General features: G+C 38.0%; 1 protein-coding gene across 3 annotated transcripts in view; it reads left to right on the top strand.

Moving 5' to 3' along the window:
* The first annotated feature begins 479 nt into the window (after positions 1–479).
* Positions 480–18,932, top strand: part of septin15 (septin 15) — a 33,072-nt gene continuing 14,619 nt past the window's right edge. Inside the window, exons 1-4 of one of the 3 annotated variants that reach the window (XM_084396570.1) lie at positions 480–777; positions 4,925–5,021; positions 15,275–15,381; positions 18,811–18,911. In XM_084396570.1, the coding sequence (XP_084252696.1) occupies positions 739–777; positions 4,925–5,021; positions 15,275–15,381; positions 18,811–18,911 (344 nt within the window). In that variant the 5' untranslated portion in view covers positions 480–738. Of the gene's footprint in view, positions 778–4,400; positions 4,569–4,921; positions 5,022–15,274; positions 15,382–18,810; positions 18,912–18,932 lie in introns of those variants that run through there. The other 2 variants (XM_084396569.1, XM_084396571.1) reach the window with 2 other exon arrangements.

Below are 18,932 nucleotides of genomic sequence, written 5' to 3'. Positions count from 1 at the left end.
CCTGCAAATAGCTTTTAATTTGATAAGGTCTATTTTATGAACAAAGGTTATCAAACATTTCAACATTCATTTTCTAAAGTAAATAGAATATCCTATAATCAATAATATTATTAATTGGGTTACATCACAACTAGGCCTACTAGGCTATTAAAATATTTCACTAGAGGGCACATGTAGCCTACATCATTACAGATCATAAACGCCTCATAATAATACGCTCTCCCGTGTCTGTAGAAAATTAAAAGTATTTCCCATTTTTTCCTTTTCCTGTCTGAGATCTCGATGCTGACATAATTTGTTTTTAAAATATTTTAATTTGTTTTGAAGTATTGCGCATAGCCTACTACATCTGTCGCATCTTTTTCCTGCGTCCACGTGCCTGCCACTACAAATACCACAATTCATTGTACAATCCAGTGAGCCAATGAAATGCGAGAGTGGGCGGAATTCTATGACATCACTACAAGCGGCCAGTCGCTGACCAATAGGGGTTGAATTCTCTAGGAGGAGGACAATCGCCTTTCATGCTCGCAGCATTGTAACATTTTCCCCCGGCCGATGCTCGCATGCTTGTTTTTGTCCTGTGCACGTTTACCTCCCATAAAAATCCATTTATTTAATCCAATTCAGAAGCAGCCGTAAGGGTTCATCATCGCTTCTGCACTCGACCATTTCTGAGTCGACTCATCTTTTTATGCCTGATCTATTGGGATTCAGAGTGGGTGTTGTCACAGGACGATGATCGAGAGACCCGACTCAGCTGTTTCCAGCGTTGCAGTGAGTACAATATTCATACATTTATCTAAATCTGTCCAGAAAATACATTTAAACCACATCTGTTTCATTGATTCATGGAATTGCATGGTGGTGGGCCAAATGATTCCTAGTGTGACTGTCCCTTAATCATCTGTCTGTTATGGCAAGCCGCATTCACATTTATTAGGCTACTTAAAACTAACTAGCATCTATTTTTGATACAATTAATTTCACCAATAACTATTCAATGGACACTCATACATTTGCCAATGTTATGTTATCCAGTATTCAATTACATACGACATTTTATTCACTTACTGTTTATCACTATTCAAATAGTGGCAAATAATTTCTTTGTTACAGGTAACATATCTGTGGTGATTTTTGGTTAATGTATCAACAATTAGTAGTACTTATAAAAATGCTATTTTTCACAACAACAGTTGGAATACTTATTAGTTGGCAGCGAATTGTTGATGTCTACCACAGATCCCCATAGAATTCAATGGCAAATATTTAATAAGGTAAAGGAATAATAATATTATATCTAGTTCTAGTTTATGAAAACAATTGTAGTCACTATTAGATTACTTTTAGTTAATTAAAAGTAAGTACTATTAATGTAAAAAAAAAAAAAAAAATATATATATATATATATATATATATATATATATATATATATAGAATTAAATGTTAAAATAGCTTACCATAATCTGGGTTTCCTTGATCAAAAGCTCACTGGTCCTTGTGTATTATTGTTAAAGTAAATTATGCCACATGCGCTTTAGCTCATTCAGTGAAACATTGTACTTTCATCCAAACCATGCAAGAACTAAGAAACAAACTCATCAGAATCTACATTTTAAGTACATGGTACAATATCTTATTACATGATCAGGTCAAAAACAATTTCCATATTGCCATACCATGCTGTAGGCATTTGTGAAGTTGTGAATCAGACCAATTGCTGTTATGTCAGACCATACATATGTAATAATACTTTGATGTTGAATACCATTGTTCATTGACCTCAAGACAAACGATCATGATTCTAATGCATACAAATGTGGGGGGGTTTTTTTGTTGAGTAAATAGTTGGGCTGATGTGTGTTAATAGCTGTTTGGAGAAGCAAATGAGAATGACAGGCTCTAAGTGTGATGCCCAGCTCCCTTGTGGAGAGCAGTGAGTGGAGATGCATTTCAATAGGGTTAGAGAGAGAGAAGAGCAGCCAAAAACTGTCACTGAGCATATATCTTGATCCTTTCTGTGTGAACTTGAAGGAAACTGACTTCATAAATCTATTTAAAATCAACATGGGGTCATTTGTGTAAAAATAAGTGCTCAGGAAAGTGAAGTTAGTTACGAGAAAAGGCCTAGTTTGCAGATGCCAGCGATATGTTTGGTATTTTGTTATCTAGTGCTTTGACGTTTATACATTTTAATACTCCAGGTGCTTTTTGGGCGCACTATATTTAGGGTCCTCATATCATGTTATGCATCCTTCAAAGGATGAATGAATTGCGCAAATGAACCTATTCTGAATATTAAGCTTGTGAACACCCACACTTTTTTCCCACCTACGCTATATGCATCCTTCAATCTAATGTGGATACTAACATGGATAGAGGTTCAATAATGATATGCATCCTTCAATCTGTGGATACTAACATGGATAGGGGTTCAATAATCAATGATTTGATTCTCTCTTCTGGTCAGATGTTGTGTTGTTTGCCATGTTGGGGCATGACATCAATCTTACAGTTACGTAAGAGCGCTCGCTTCAAGAGTGAAAGCATGGAAAATGCCCTGAGCTGATCACAGCGCATGGCTATTTATAGACTGGTGTATGAATTATATAGATTTGAAGAAGATGCAGTCGCGTTTTGGGATGCGAGTGTCCGTAAACTGTCAGAGGTTTCGTATCAAATCCATTTTCATCATAGTTCACACAAAACAATTCTGTCATCATCATTTATTTATGCATGTTGTTCCAAAGCTGTATTTTTCACTGATATTAAAATGACGGCTAATGATTATTTACTGATGCATGTTTGATTATTTTCTGATAATTATGTAATGGCTGATAACCTCTAAATTGCTATTATATTTTTTCTATTATTTAATTATGTAAAAATATAATGGTTATTTTGCATTTTTTAAATTATCGACTGATATGTTATTCTGTTTGGCTGTAAAGTATCAGAAGCAGCTTTTATTTTGACATTGACAGGACTCTTATTTTGACAGCACTAAGAACGCCATCACCTCAACGCCGATGTGAGCGTAATCTTTAAAATCTAAGGCTGCATCTGAAATCACATACTTCCCTACTATATAGTAGGTGAATAAAACAGTATGTGACAAAAAAGAAGTATGTCCGAATGCACAGTACTCAAAAAAGAGTAAACAAAAAGTACCCGGATGACCTACTACTTCAGGCGAGATTCTGAAGTGTACATATGAAGGACACTTTACTCTCCCATGAGGCCACGGGAGAGGATTTATGAATGGCAGTGAAGCGATGCATGATAATGACAGCATGGCGAATGTAATACGTCCAGATTACATTCAAACTACACACATACTTTTTTAGCGGTCTTGAAGTAAATGCTTATTCAAAATAGTGCTACCTATTTTGTACTTACTCGAGCATATGCGATTTCCGACGCAGCCCTTGATTTCAAACTATGCTGTGCTATATCCATGTCATATTCACTGTGTACAGTATAAAATAACTGTTACCTAAAATAACTGTTACCTATATTAGAAAATATACCCAGAGTGCACTATTGGTTACAGTGTTTACTTCCATTTTATTCATGTTTTTAAACTATTTCTTAATTTGTGAAAAATACTATAATAGGGTTAGAGATACAAGATGTTGTTAAAACATAAATCTGTTTATTTTATAGATTTACTAAATGTAAATATGTAGATTAAATCTTCATTGTATTTTTTGTAATGCATGTTATTTAAATTAAATAGTGTACCAGTGTAATATTAAATAGTGTCATATTTATCAGCCTTATATCGGCCATTGGCCAACCTGCTCTTTTATATAATATATTTAGTTTAAATGAAAATCTAAAATCAATCCTTTTAAATGCTACAAGTGAATTTTGTCGTTGCAACATCATAATATACAAACTGAAAAATGTATATTTTGTTGAATATTGTATTTAACAGTGTTATTAAATTATTAGCGTTTTTAATGATTGAGCATCAAGTGCACAGTTAATCTAAATGTAAAAAAAAAGGGGAAATAACAACAGTCCCGGGCCGACCAACGACCGATATGGTACTGACGTAACAAGCATCCCTAATGATGTTCTTTCTTTCAAGAATGATGAAAAAAGTTTCATTTTCATTTTTACATGAACCATGTCATGCACTGTTTCCCAAAGAGTCTATTGGCTTAGTTCTGATAAATACATTTGTGGCCATGGTCATTCATTCAGGCCAAAAAGAGTTAACTCTCCCTGGTGATCGTACCCCTCCCCGTTCAAGCTATCTGCCTCTCTCTAAATGATCAGCATGGCCCCTACAGGTTAGTTTTCCATTGGCCTACCATGCATGAGAAGCTCAGCGGAGCCAAAGCAGAGCGATCAATTGTGTTTGCCTCGCCTAGCGTGTGCTTCAGCGCTGTGCTTCCGAGAGCATGAGATTACAAGAGAAGGAAAGCGACGGAGAGAAAGGGATGGAGAAGCTTGTGAAGGAGAACTTGCATCTGGACAAGGCGCTGGCTGTGATCTGGAGCGAAATTCACTGCCTCCATGACGACATTGAGTTCATGATGGATTTGATACGAAACGTAAATGAGCGTGTGAAGCAGACGTTTGTCACGAGATCCCATGCGTCCTCCCTTTCCCCAGCCTCTTGGTTTCCAAAAGTTGTGTTTAGGCAAGCTTAACGCAGATATGTTTACTCATCCTCAAATTAGCAAAACTCCATGTTCTCCTTTGTTGTGGTATCCCTGCATGTTAGTTTAAGAGTTTGACTGTGCTAAGGCATTATCCACTGTAACTGATGTTAATATTAGCATAGCCTTTAATATCTTTCCTCTGAAGTCTTCTTGAGCTGTGTTTTGAGAGGGATAACAGTAATGGAGGAGCCGTTCTGCTCTTTAATCAGTGGAATGTGGAGTAAAGCTGTGTTTTCTTCCAGCAGAGGAATCTGGAGGGTTATGTCGGCTTCGCCAACCTCCCCAACCAGGTGTACAGGAAGTCCGTGAAGAGGGGATTTGAGTTCACACTCATGGTTGTCGGTAAGTCGCAAAATTCTTTTGCTCACCTTTGAGATTGCATTCTGTGAAATGGGTGCCTGTTCCAGTTTGATAAAGTGATTTTTTTTTGTTTTGTTTGGCTGAGTATATTTTTGTACGATTTCAGACATAGATAAAAAGTGTGTTCCAAAAATATGTCCACAAATGAATAATTCGTTCCCACGACTTACTAATACTTACTAATTCCCTTGCTTCTGTTAAATCAATGCAAGGGAATGAATCTGGACATGGCCTCGATTTAACTAAAATGAGAGAACGAATATGACCACGATGTCCATGTCCATTGTCCATGTCATGTGCGGGACTCCATAACATTGCGCCATTTCCGGCTATATTAATATAGTTTACTGTAATTATGCCTTCAGGAAACATTTAGGAAATGTTCAGGAAATGGTCGTTCAGGAAACACTAACAGGGTTGACAGGCTTAGTGAAATTTGACATTGCAAGTCTTGTAATGTATATTACTGAGAAAATGACCGCTGAAGTTTTATAGAAGTTATCCATTATTTACTATATAATCATGGTAACAAGTTTGTCATTTGAAAAAACTACTGACATCAAAAGATGAAACCAAAAAAAGATGAAGTTTAAGTTCATGTTTAAGTTCTTTCACATTCATGTCTTGAAATGATTATGTATATTCTTATTTTGCATACATGAGAACGACCACAAATGGAACTTGTTTTGTAGAATGACATAAAATAAGCTTTCTGTTTTTTGTTTTTTACTTTAAGTGAATAATCTGTGTCTTTGGATGAAAGAGATTTATTTGCTGATGAACGAATGACTTTATTCCCACATAAAGAGTAGACAGATGACGAGTGTTTGGATGATCAATACTATTGTCATTATCACACGCTCTCTCTATGGTTTGGATGCTGTGACTAAAGCTATATTGGAAATATGGATCTCGGTGACATAACTGTGGTGGAGCGCCTCACCATAGTAACCGGGTGTGTGTGTGTGTGTGTGTCTGTTAGCGCTTGCAGTGTGTTTGCTTCCCAGTTCTGGTGCAAAATAATCTCTTCAGTTCTCTCTTCCTCTATTCCTCTTCCAAGTTGTTATTCATTCTGTGTCTTTGTCTCTCACACATTCCCTACCTCTGTTTATAGGCTGGTTGTCTAGTTTGGGGTTTCCTGTTTGGTAAACCGGCCAATTGAGATGCTTGTACTGGTATCAGGAGACAAGCCGCACTAGTCTTTGTAGAGAACTAGGTGTGTTGCCTTCATTATCGTCTGTGGCCTCTATCAGGAATATTTATTTTTAAATATATTTTGTGTATATTTGTAAAACAAAAGATTCCTTACTCTGATGAATTTCTGTCTGTTTACTTGTGAAATCATATATTTTCATAGTTTTTCTTTAGATTTTTACAATTGTCTTTGTGATGTTTGTCATATAATTTGTCCTTTTATAATATGTATTAGGAGTCCAATAATATTTCAGTGTGGGCGGGGCTACCTCAATGTTGCCCTCTCATTGGTTGGCCAAAACTACGAATTACAGTCACTTTCAAACCAAGTAGCTTTCTGTTGGTTAGCACGGCAAGTTTAAAGTAGCCTGGCTCCGCCCTCCTACGTACTTCCGCTCAATTTTCCTTTTCCTTCAGTACTCCGTCTGGGTTTGCGGTATATTCGTGGGTTTTCTCCGGTCAAATTTTTACCGGTCCGAACAGAGGGAGTGGCTGAGAACGATGACGTTGAGGTCGTGCGCTAGTTTGAGTTGTAGGGTTACGTCATGACCAAAAGTTAGCGATTGGTTATGGCAGATCCAGAGTGGCTCTGGGCAGATCCAATAGTTTTAAACTTCAACAGAGTACCCGCCTTCAAGGAAGTTAACGCTTGTCAATGGAGAGAGGCCAGACTCTCTGTACAAATGACATGTACGAGAGTCTGGTAGGACCAGGCTAAGTTTAAAGTCCCCCTGTGGTGAAAATCAAGGATTTAATGTTGTTTATATGTCTATGTGGTATTTTTTATATTCTTTAAGACAAACCTTGTGCAAATTCATAAGTCAACACCATTGTTGAGTATTTTCTCCTTAAAACTGCAGTGAACCAAAGAGAGTCTCAAAAAACGCGGTTTGAAATTGCTGGTGTTTCTGACGTCACAAACGTGTGATCATCAACGAGTGGATCTCTGAGCTGGTGCAAGTGAGTGGAGGCGGGGCTAATTTGCATATTCATAGAACCGCGTATACTAAATGAGGCAAGGGTGTAGAGTTACACAAGCTATTTTAAGGCATGAAGAAATTTTTTCCAAGGAAAAAACGCTTAAATATGTAATTTTGGTTATCAAAGATTTAAGTTTAAAATGATTGACTACAGGGGAACTTTAAATAACCAACTTGAACACAAGCAAAATCTGCAAAAAAAACTTTTCCGGCCTTACGTGAAGCTCCCGAACATGTTGGTTCCAGTTGAAACGAAATTGTCCATGAAATCTTGCCGAGCAGCGCGGTAAATGTGACCTCACCTATAGTATTACACTTTTATTCAAACTCTTTTGTAGACAATTTCAGGGTCCATTGGGCTTTGCATTGTGTTTTTGCTTTAAGAAATTTAATTTAAGATTACAGTTTGAAAATGTGTAGAATGTTCAGAATTCTGTGACCAACAATATTTGCATATGGAATTGCAGTTGGTCTTTATATTTACATATATTTGCACACTGAATAGGGTTTAGTCTTATCTTTTACATATTTGCAGCACTGATACTCATTGGTCATATATTTCTCACACTGTATACAGTACCATTGAAAAGTTTGTGGTCGGTAAGATTTTTAAAAGTTTTTAAAATTAATCTAACCATGGCTGCATTTATTTTATCAAAAATACTGTAAAAAAAAAAAAAAGTAATGTAAAATATTACACATTAAAGTAACTTTTTTTCTATTTTAATATATTTAAAAATGTAATTTATTCCTGTAATGGCGAAGCTGAATTTTCAGTATGATCACATGGTCCTTCAGAAATCATTCTAATATGCTGATTTGCTTCTCAAGAAACATTTATTATTATTATTATTATCAGTTTAAAAACAGTTGTGCAATATTTCTATGTAAAATGTAATACATTTTGTTTTTCAGGATTCTTTGATAAATAGAAAGTTCAGCATTTATGGAAAGAAACAGCAGTTATTTGAAATGTAAATCTTTTGAAACATGTAAATGTCTTTACTGTCACTTGATTAATTTGATTCATCCTTGCTGAATAAAAGTATTACCTAATTTCTTTAAAATAAAAAGGTTACTGACTCAACATTTGAATGGTAGTGTATTTTACACTAAATTTTGCACTGCAAATCTAGTAAGTATCAATATTTGTCTTTCTTTTAACAGTGTTGTGCATTCACTAATATTAAAATGCACTCCCGTCACATTTGATCTCAGAAGCAAGATTCCACCTCCACAAATTCTCTCCATAACACACATCTTCCTCAGACTGGGCTGAAATTTGCTGTAATGTAGTCAGTGTCTAAGACATGAAATAGGGGCTTGCTGGGTTTTCTTAAAACTGTCCTTGGGGACGTCCAATGGCCTTTTAAAGAACAAAACTGCCGTCTTGTTCTCGTGTCACTCATCCTGACAGACACTACAGGGCTTTGGCTGTGGACTCCAATTTTCCCTCCAAAATTTCAGGGAGGAAAAAATCTGTTTCCTGTCTTTTCTCTCGCTCTCTCCCTTGTGTTTTTTTTCCACAAGCATTTCCTTTCTTGAGCTTTCCCTCTCACACCAGCTGGCAAAATGTTTCTTCAGGGAGAAAGCGTTGGAAAATGTGAAGGGTTGTCGAGATTCGGTTTTCAAATTGAGTTATCTAAGGCGTGTTGGAGGTGGTAAAGCAGGCCTTGCAGTTTCTAGTCTTGTTTAAAATATGGTTTTCTTTGTACAAAGTCTCTCCAGTTTTCAAGCTGTGTAGGAGAATTCACACCTGTACAAGCAACGAATAGAAAAAAATTGTAACAATTTCACACATGTTTTTATTAATTGCACAGTTTGCATTCCTTTACAACAACAACTCCGACAGCTGTGTTTGGACAAAACTTGAGATGTTTTAAAGTGATGATTTTTCCATTCGGTAGCTGAAGTCTTCAGGCATGACATGATGTTGAATTCCATGTCATCCACAGATATTTTCAACAACACGGCAGCAATTTGTCTAATGCGGCTGCGTTAGCATAGCTACCGCTAGGAGCTGCTGCTTTTCTCGTACATTACTATGCTGTAGGTCCGTTTAAAAGGTCCCTGGCTCAAATACGGACACACACATGGAGGATATTTAATCCCTGGATTATGAAGCCAAAGCTTCCACTCTCTGCCAACAGGTCATCTAACAACCTGGTCATGGAGCTAAGCCTGTCAGACAGTCTTAGCCAACACATGCTAATGCTTCCGCAAATGCACAAATAAACACTGGCATATCTTTGGGTTTTCAAACAAACTTTCTTTTAAAGTTTCATTCAAGTCAAATATGGGAATATTTTGAGTTTGTTCTGTTTTCATCAGACTTGTTCTTAACCCTCAAAAGATATGAAGCTATGAAGTAGAGTAACACCATTATGCCGATCTTCCCTCACTCTACAGAAGCCATTGAGTTTCATTGTGCTGGACAGATTTTTGTTTAGATGGGGTTTTAGTAACAAACAATCAGGGATTGGGTTTGGCAGTATAAAAGATATAAGTGGTTAAGATTTTGTTGTTCTATTTCCAGTGCAGTCCTATTTGCTAATTATTATGAGTATTAAATATATCTATATATATCCTTTGACAGGATTTATTTGAATTCCAAATCTTTTGTAATATTATTAATGCCAGTTTTAATACATCGAAAAAAAGTATTATTAATTAATTTGACTGAATTTAACCATATTTACTCACAATTTACGATATATAAAACTGCAATAGTTACATGTTCATTTCTTAGCCAATATATATATTTGTAATTGTATTTTTTTCCTTTAGATTTTTAGTTTTCATTTATAAAATCTGCCAAATCTGTATCCCAGTCTGTCCAGTGGTCCCTTTAGTTGCTGTTCTCTTCAGCATGTTTATGAATCATTCTGAATCATTGCAAAACAATGTTGTTGAATCAAACAGGCTTAGTTGTGACTCAAGCCTGTTAATATCATGTGGAAAGTGTATCGTACCTAACTTTTTTATTTGTGTGAAGACTAATATGAATGAGAACAAGCCATTTGGAGAACTTATATTCTAACAGTTGACGCAGTTTTTACTCTTTTATTAAGACTGTGTGTGTAATATTAAAGGTTCAGAACAGTTTCTGCACATTTCAGAAACATAGTCCATAGCTTAAGGCAGAAGATGCAATGCAAGCAACCCCAGCTGTGTATGTGGGGATCTCACATTGCCGTTGGGGAACGTCTAACTCGCTTCCACCATATCTGCATGAGGCTACATCTTCATTAATCTGGATATATTTGATGTTGTTTTCGTTTCAAAACACTTTATCTACAATAGCGTTTAAGCTTTTTCCAAAGGTTTCTTGTCTACACTGAAACTTGAGAAAAACTGTGCATAAAACATAATAACTGAGATGATACCAAGAGACCAGACATAATACAATTTTCACACTATTCTAGGAATGTAACACAGGCACATGCCGGTATAAACATATCTATGGGCACAATATACGTCACATGACTAAATATGCCTCATTTTCAAATACTTAGTTTTTCAAATATGGCGTTTTAAAATTCATCCACTTGGGAGAGCATCTTCAAACCTCAATTTTCGCTGTAAAAAGAATGCCTTCTCCGTGTAGACGGAAAACTAAAATGTAGAGAAAAGGATGCATTTTCAAATTTATCCGGATGCAGACCAGTGGTTCTCGACCCTGGTCCCATTTCAGGTCTTGGAGTTTCTACTAATGAGTTGATGACCTGAATCAGTTTTGATAAAGGAGACATTAGGGGCACCAGGACCAGGGTTGAGAACCATGAGTTGTCTCAATCAGCTCCCTATATCACAGGTTCGTAAAGCATTATACACAAATCCACTGGTAAGGACCCTGGTTCACTACACATTGGGACAGTGATTACTCAATATCCGGCGACATGACTACGTACAGTACATCATTAACGCTGGTATTAATCAACAACAGGCATGCCTATTATTTTTATGCTGTTTAAATGCTTTGTTCTGTTACATATCCTTACATTTCAGCCAAATATTAGTTATAAATGTTAACTAGATGTGTTGTGTTCACTACCTGTCCAGCGTTGTGTGTTTTTGCTGACATATAATTAAAAAAAGGTTTCAAACTCAGTTCCTAGAGGACCACTGTCCTGCAGAGTTTAGCTCCAACCCTAATTAAACACACTTGAAGAAGCTAATCAAGGTCTTCTGGAAACTTCAAGGCAGATAATTTGGAGCTGGCCCTCCAGGAGCGGAGTTTGACACATGATATAGAGTGTGTATGTTGATTGCGCACGTGCAGTGTGTAACATCGCACGTGCCACCTCATAGATCTTATTTTCTATGTAGGACAGATTGATTTTCCTATTTGAAGTGACTTTTGTGTGTGTGTGTCCATGGGAGTTTTTTACAGAGCATTGCTGATTGTTATCTCAGGCTGTTCGGAGATGAACTCTGACCTTTGTTGCCGAACAATGGATCTTATCACTACAGGAGCCCCTCTCTGCAAACCAGTTAAACACACACTTACTATCATACTTGCATTCTCACATCCTTTAAAATCAGTAACTGTAGTAAATACTTGATCAGAGCGTTTTCCAAAGTTTATTGTAATTTGTTTAAATTATCATAGTTTGCCCATTGTTCTCTGTTTATCTGTTGAGGTAGTGGGCCTCTCTTTCGCTCTCTGTCAGCTATCTGTTTGTTAAAGAGTTAAGTAACTGTATGGCAGTGGTACTAGAGCCCCTTTTATGAGGGGAAAAAGAGTGAGGAAGAAAAGGGATAGCTGGGATTAGATGGGGGCAGGGCAGTGGAAAAGGGGTGGAGGTGGGGGATTGTCAGGATATCTGAGCCCAGTAATGGGCCCTGGGGTGCTTTCTGGCCCATAGCATGATGACAGGAAGAGGTAAATAGATGAAAGTCAAGAAGAATGTGTGGAATCTCCTAGAAAGTTTGTCCATTTGTCCCAGTCCTCCAAACCACCCATCCATTCAGGGTAGTAGTAATAAGTAGAAAATACATTTAAAAAATAGGGCCGTTTATGATTGATTGATTGGATCGTCATCACACATTCTTTAAAAGTCCTTTTTAAAGGTTTACCAAAAAATAAATAATCTGTCATCATTAGCTTATATTGCTCCAAACCTGTATGACTTACACAAAAGAAGATATTTTGAAGAACGTTGGGAACCAAACAACATTGCAGCCCATTGACTTCCATTGCATGAACAAAAAACACATTTCTCGAAATACCTTATGTCATGTTCCGCAGAAGAAAGTAATACAGTTTTGACTGTGTTCATTAGTATTTTTTTTATATACTATTATAGTATTTATTCATAATTGGAATTGTTTTATTTTTCATGTTTCTTATTTATTTAATTATAATTTTAATTTAACTTTAATTTTAGTTTGAGTCATTTTATTTGCTTTTGTTTATTATTAGTTTTATTTTAGAAATGTTTCTATTTAATGTTTATTTTTTTAAGGTTTAGTTATATTAGTTATTTCTCATCTAATTATATTTATTTCGATCTATGAAAGCCATTTTTGATATGAGATGAGATGAGGGTGAGTAGAAAATGACAACTTATTATTTTTGAGGGTTTTTTTGCATTAAAAAAGTGCAATCTGTTTGAGGTTTATGTCATGTAATGCTAATTTGACACCACTAGCACTGCAAGATAAACTATCTAAAAGATGTTTAATGATGTTTTTGATATGTAAATCTGTAATAAAATGAAACATTATGATGGTGCTGGACATGCTATATTAGCATACTGCACAAAACACTGGTTATTCAAATGCTTTTGGAACACCATTCGCCCCACTTTAAGCTGAGCGCTAACCATGTCAATCTGGGTCAGGAAGTGATGCTAGCATGCTCTTTTAATTCGGAAATGTCTGTTCCCCTGGTAGCCTGTCTGGGTCTAGTTCAATGTAAAGCCAGTGGAAATAGGGTCTGTTTATCCGCATGTGGTTGTGCCAGTCTATTAGCACAACTATAGACCTTTTTCCTCTATTTAATGGTTTTTCCAGTGTCTCTGTTTGTCCCTGCTGCACATGTGCTGTAGTAGTAAAAGTCAGATGATAGAGGGACCAAAATGAGAAGGGGAGGTGAGTTCACTCCATTCATCCATGGGTCTGATAAAGGTCAGCCAACTGTGAACTAGACCTGGATCCTTGCTGTGTGACTGAAGTGTCTCATTTTCAGAGATCATGTGGACCGATATTTAATTAAAAGAGGGGATGAGGCTAATTGGTTCTGGCTTTACCCTGAGGGGGTGAAAGGGAAAGAGAGGGAGAAACAGGGCTTTAGAGCTAGCTGGAGCTGGAGACGCTGGCTAATCTACTCATTCTCACCCGTTAAAGCATGGAAATGGTTAGAGCAATTCAATTTGTAATGAATTTTTGGTATGTTTTCACAAACATTTTATGTGGTTATGTAATCAAAAGTAAACTACAATAATTAAAATAATAATAGTAAAAAAAAACATTATTATTATGAAAAGTTGTTTTATGATCTAAATGGTCACAAAATATATTTTTGTCTTTGTTTTTGTCTTTATCTAACTGCATATATTAGCAGAAGAGAAGAGAGGAGGCTTTTTCCCATTGGTCTTTCTTGTGTGTTGGTACATGGCTTCCATTAAAATGCCAGTGTAAGTGCAGACCGATAAAACAACACTCTGTCTCTCTTTATCTGTCTTTCCTCCTCCCCCTTTACTTCTCTTCCACTGGTCTCTGATGTCCTCCCACCCCCACAAACACATACACATAGATGCTCTCACAGTCCAGTCACTCTTGTCTTGTTTAGGTAAGTCCACGTAGCCTGGGGCATGGAGGAGTACATTTACTTAACAGACAGAGGGTGGGTTTGGTGTCTGTGTGTTATCTCTGGCATAGCACAGAGAATCTTTAAGTGTGTCTGTGCAGATGTTTCGGCTCCATAGGACGCACTGGGAACTGCTCCTGCTTTGGCAAAAAGAGGGAGAGGGTCCAAATGAGGGGGTCAGGGTTGAAGGTTAGGCACTGATATCATGAGGGCATTGGGTCATCTGGGTCTCATTTTCCAATTGAACTGCATTTTGTTACTTTCTGAATTGCATTACGTCATAAGCTTAAACACAACAAATATACGATTCATTTACAACAAAACTATGATTAATAGTATTTCTTAATGCATACAATCAAGCTCCTGTGATTTAGCTAATTGTCAAAAGTGTTATTTATTTAGAAGCATAAAAAAAGTGTATGAATTGTCAAATTTTTGTGTCAAAGATTAATCATCTTACAGAAGGTGAATGCAATGTGTAGTCCATGTTTGTGACATTATCAGCAATGAGACTGGCGTTTTCAGGCCTGTTTGCTCTCCCATATGGTAAATGAATAAGATTAGAATTGGAAGCTCAGGCGCTGAGGACTGTCTGTGGGAAGGTTGTTTATTGAGAGAAGGAGATTTCAACACCCCCTTGAAGCCTAGGATCAAGCTTGTGTCAAAAATGTTGAGTGAGAATGTGTATTTGAGTGGGTGAAGATGGTGTACACTTCAGTTATGCATTGGTGGTCTGCTCTGCCAGAGGAGCCCGAGTGTTCCCTTCCCCCAACTCAAGAGATGTTCAAAAATGACACCGCCTCTTGCTCATCAGTTGTAAAGAGAAGTGTGGAATTGTCTAGAAAGAATGGAGCAAGCAATGTTTTATTCCTTCAGAATAAAAGAGCTTTCTCTCTCTCTCACTCTTCCTTTTTGTCCACAACATTTTCCCAATATACCCATGAAATCCGCTGTCTTTCGATTTCTGTCCTCAAGAAGAAACTATTGAATTTCTGGCCAGGGTCCCACATGTGCCATTGGTTGGCTCAAAAACAACAAACTAATTGTGTGTTTCTGTGTGGGTGGATGAATGTGAGAAAGCTTGTGAGGATCTGTGGAGAATCTCATAATCATCACCTCCTGTTTTTAAGTATGGATGTCTCTTGCATGTGGCATTTCATCCCTCTCCCACTTTTTGCTTATATTAGCGCATTTCATGGCACCAGTTGAGCATGGCAACTTAAAATTTTTGTTTGCCTCTTTTCTAGGTGAGTCTGGACTGGGCAAATCCACGCTCATCAATTCCCTCTTTCTGACAGACCTGTACTCCAAAGACTACCCTGGCCCATCTCAGAGGATCAAGAAGACTGTTCAGGTATGGCCTCTTTAGCTGACCTTTAACTTCTGATACTGATCCTCTGGTCTTTGCTTAATCTACCATTATCTATATATTAGGCTTGCTGCAGTAGTCGGTGTTACACGGTGTTCGGCCATACACCGATTACATTCCTTGCCCACCATGGCACTGCCCTCATTGTCGTTTCGCTTTTTTATAGAAATAAATGCCGTATAGTTCAGTTGGACAACAGGCGCTACAATTATAAACTGAAAGCGTATGCTATTAGTCTTGCTCTCTCTTACTTCCCTTACCTTCGACCCTTTATCTCCAGCCATCATTATCCTCCACTGCCTTGCGGCCAAATGTGATGTATAGAAGCCATGAAGGAGGCTTCTGGGGTCTGATTTCTTGTCCTTACCTTGGACCAGGAATTGGAAACCTTTTTTTAATGATCAAAGTGCGCCATTCGAGTGGAACTGTGCTACCTACCTGACCAGTTCAGCTTCTTATGCAGTTCATTAGATTACCTGCATGACTATGGATCCTTGGGCCTTGTCACATTAATCACACTCATGCACTCAATGTTGTTTTTTGCCTCTTCAAGTCCTAGTCAACCAACACCTGAATGCGTTCAGACAGCTGGAGTGCAGGGCACCAATCAGGCTCAAGCAATCACAAACAGATGCTGCCTTCTGAGAGTTCCAGGCCAGAGCAAATGCTCCCAGACTCACCAGAGGAAAGAGACAGCAGAGTTTTGACCTTATATGGATTTGATAAACAGGATGAGAACAGATGCTGAGGCTGGAACATCAGAAATGGGGGAGGATACACTGCTTGCGATATGATGGAGTGACTCAATTGGAGTGTTTTTTAAAGAGTATAGGAGGGGCAATACGAAAGGGTCTAGATTCCTCTGGAGGCTAGTAGGGTTCAGTAGGAGGTCAAGAATTTTCCCACGAAACCCAACACTCGGCATTGACTTTCCCACCACCCTAGAAATGGGACGTGTTCTGAGGTGTCCCAGCCCTTTCTGGTATTTAAATGGAGCCACTCTCGTTTCTCTTTTATTATGATGAACAAACAATCTCTCTGTCTTTGCTGCACTCAAGACTAAGTTCACGGTTTCGATTCAGATCAAAGTAGTTTTGAAACTTGGTTGAGTTTGGATGACGTGACAAATCCTTTCTAAAGCAAGTCTATTTACTTGGTGGCAATCTTGAAAAAAGCTACTCAATCATGCGCGTACAGCTCCAGTCTACTTGAACTTGCCTGCCATGTTTATTTTGCGATTAAAACAGGGATGTCAAATTCTGCTTCCCGAGGGCCACTATATGGCAGAGTTTACTTCTAATCCTAATTAACACACCTGAACCAGTTAATCAAGGTCTTCAGGATTACTAGAAACTTCACAGCAAGTGTGTTAGAGCTAAACTCTGCATGACATTGGCCCTCCAGGAGCAGGATTGGGCACCCCTGCAATAACAAAAAAACATAAAATCTGACGTTTTTCTTTTTTTGCTCAAATTAGGGTGGTCAAATTCACGTGTGTCCTGCAGCCGTTATGTCAAACCCTGTCTCCAATGACTTCCTAAATCCCTCAAGTCCTTCTCCAAGTCCACACTTCAGTGACGTAATGCCACATAGACTGTTGGGTAGAAGTCTGCTGTGGAGACAGCATCAGTGAAGGCTCATGAGCACCCTTCTGAAACCTCAAATGACAAATGGGACACCCTATAGCCTCATAGACTTCACATGCACCGTTACTATTGCAAGACCGCAAGTACACATTAAGTGTGCAGTTTGGGAATTAACTACGTCGATTTCATTCCACTCATAGTAGCCTGTGTTCTCTTTGTGCTGTATGTGTCCATGTGGGTTATTTGCTTTTCTCAGCGCTGTGCAGAAACCGACCAAACACAACCTTCCCATCATCTTACAGTTTGAATGAAACTGTGGCATCTGTCACCCAACATCTAAACAAATCCATTCTCGTTTGGATAGATGATCTAAAACCAAAATGGCTTTGCTTGCTGCCATTGGAATTCAATAGAAGGTTCATCCCAAGGCACCACCTCTCTGTTTTTACCTCAAAACAACTTAAGTTTGAGAGATTTTTAGATTTCATCATGTCACTTGCAGTATAGGCTTACTTGGACTTCACATTCTCTACATCACTGCTTTCACAGATGAAATCTCTCTGACATATTAACATTTCTCATGTCCATGCTTTCCTCTTGATATTTAACCTGCTCTGGCACTCTCCTGGGTGGCGAGATGCCTTTGCGTGATGCACTTGAGCTGTTCCACCATGAATGCCCGTGGTATAAATTTGTCAGCCTGGCCAAAGGCCATGTTGTGATGTGTGGCTGTCTAGTCCTCTGTGGTCAGTTCAGGCAGGACATGGAGACAGCGGTGAGAGTATTTTTATTCCAAAACAATCTGCAGTGTTTGTGATAGCAGCCACACAAGGGCCACTCTGGTTGCATCGAATGAAAGTCTTGACATTTTTGTGGCTTTGTGTTTCTACATTTTCATTTATTTCTTTTTCTATGTTGTTGCAAACTGAAGTGGTCCGACGTGCCTCATAAACATCCTAGCGTGAGCGAGAATGGAAGAGTTTTATTAAGGTTTACTCCACTTCTCTCCTCCATTTCGCTCGTTTTCTCTTTCTCACACTTTCTTCTCCTTAAGTCTCTCCTTTTTCTCCCTCCGTCTCCTCTTTTTGAAGAACTAAGAGAGGTTATGGTTGTTTTTGTTAGCGAGAAAGTTGCGCATGTGTGAATGAGGGTGCAGTTTTAGAAAAACAGGGTCAGCCAAAAATAACCAGGCCTGTGAGAATAAGCGTTTGTACTGAAAGCAGCTGAAATAACTTCAGGAGATGAAGCTGAATCATAGAAGCTGACATCGGAGATGACTATTTCAGTGTCTCATCTCAACACGGTGTCTCACGCATGGCCTGCCCTTGAACACAACTAATGCACATGGTTTCCTGAATTATTAGTTGACTAATCGGAAGATACTCACTCCTTTCGTTTTTAAAGTTGGACTATTTTTAGCTTGACCTATTTTAAAACTTGGATGTGTATGTCTGTAGCAGCACTGAATTTAAAGATTCATGAACTAGTCAATGTAGCCATTTGTTGGACAACTAGTTGACTATCATGGCTTATCCCTTGTTAATGCCTATGTTAGTCATTAGCTTTTGTATGAGCTATAAGGGTATATTGTTCATCAATGTTTATGTTTTAGAGTCTATGACCTTTGTAGGCTCACTTTTGGTTTGATGCATATGCAAAAGTACAAACTCTTATGCAAAAACTGTACTCTCCAATCACATGAATGTTTGTAGTTTAGGGTTAGTAAGCATTTATGTTTGGTCAACAACGTGAATCTGGAGCAAAAAGGCAAGGCTGCTGTCTCAGGCTGTCACATATCCTGTTGTAACAATTCTGGGCCTTCTTTCAGGTGGAACAGTCCAAAGTGCTGATAAAGGAGGGGGGCGTTCAGCTCACGCTCACCATCGTCGACACACCAGGCTTTGGAGATGCGGTGGACAACAGCAACTGGTGAGATTAATTTCAAGTGCC

This window comes from Rutilus rutilus, assembly GCF_951802725.1.
Source record: "Rutilus rutilus genome assembly, chromosome: 23".
Lineage (NCBI taxonomy): Eukaryota > Metazoa > Chordata > Actinopteri > Cypriniformes > Leuciscidae > Rutilus > Rutilus rutilus.
Note: the sequence above shows the minus strand (reverse complement) of the source record. Positions and strands in the feature narration are given on the sequence as shown.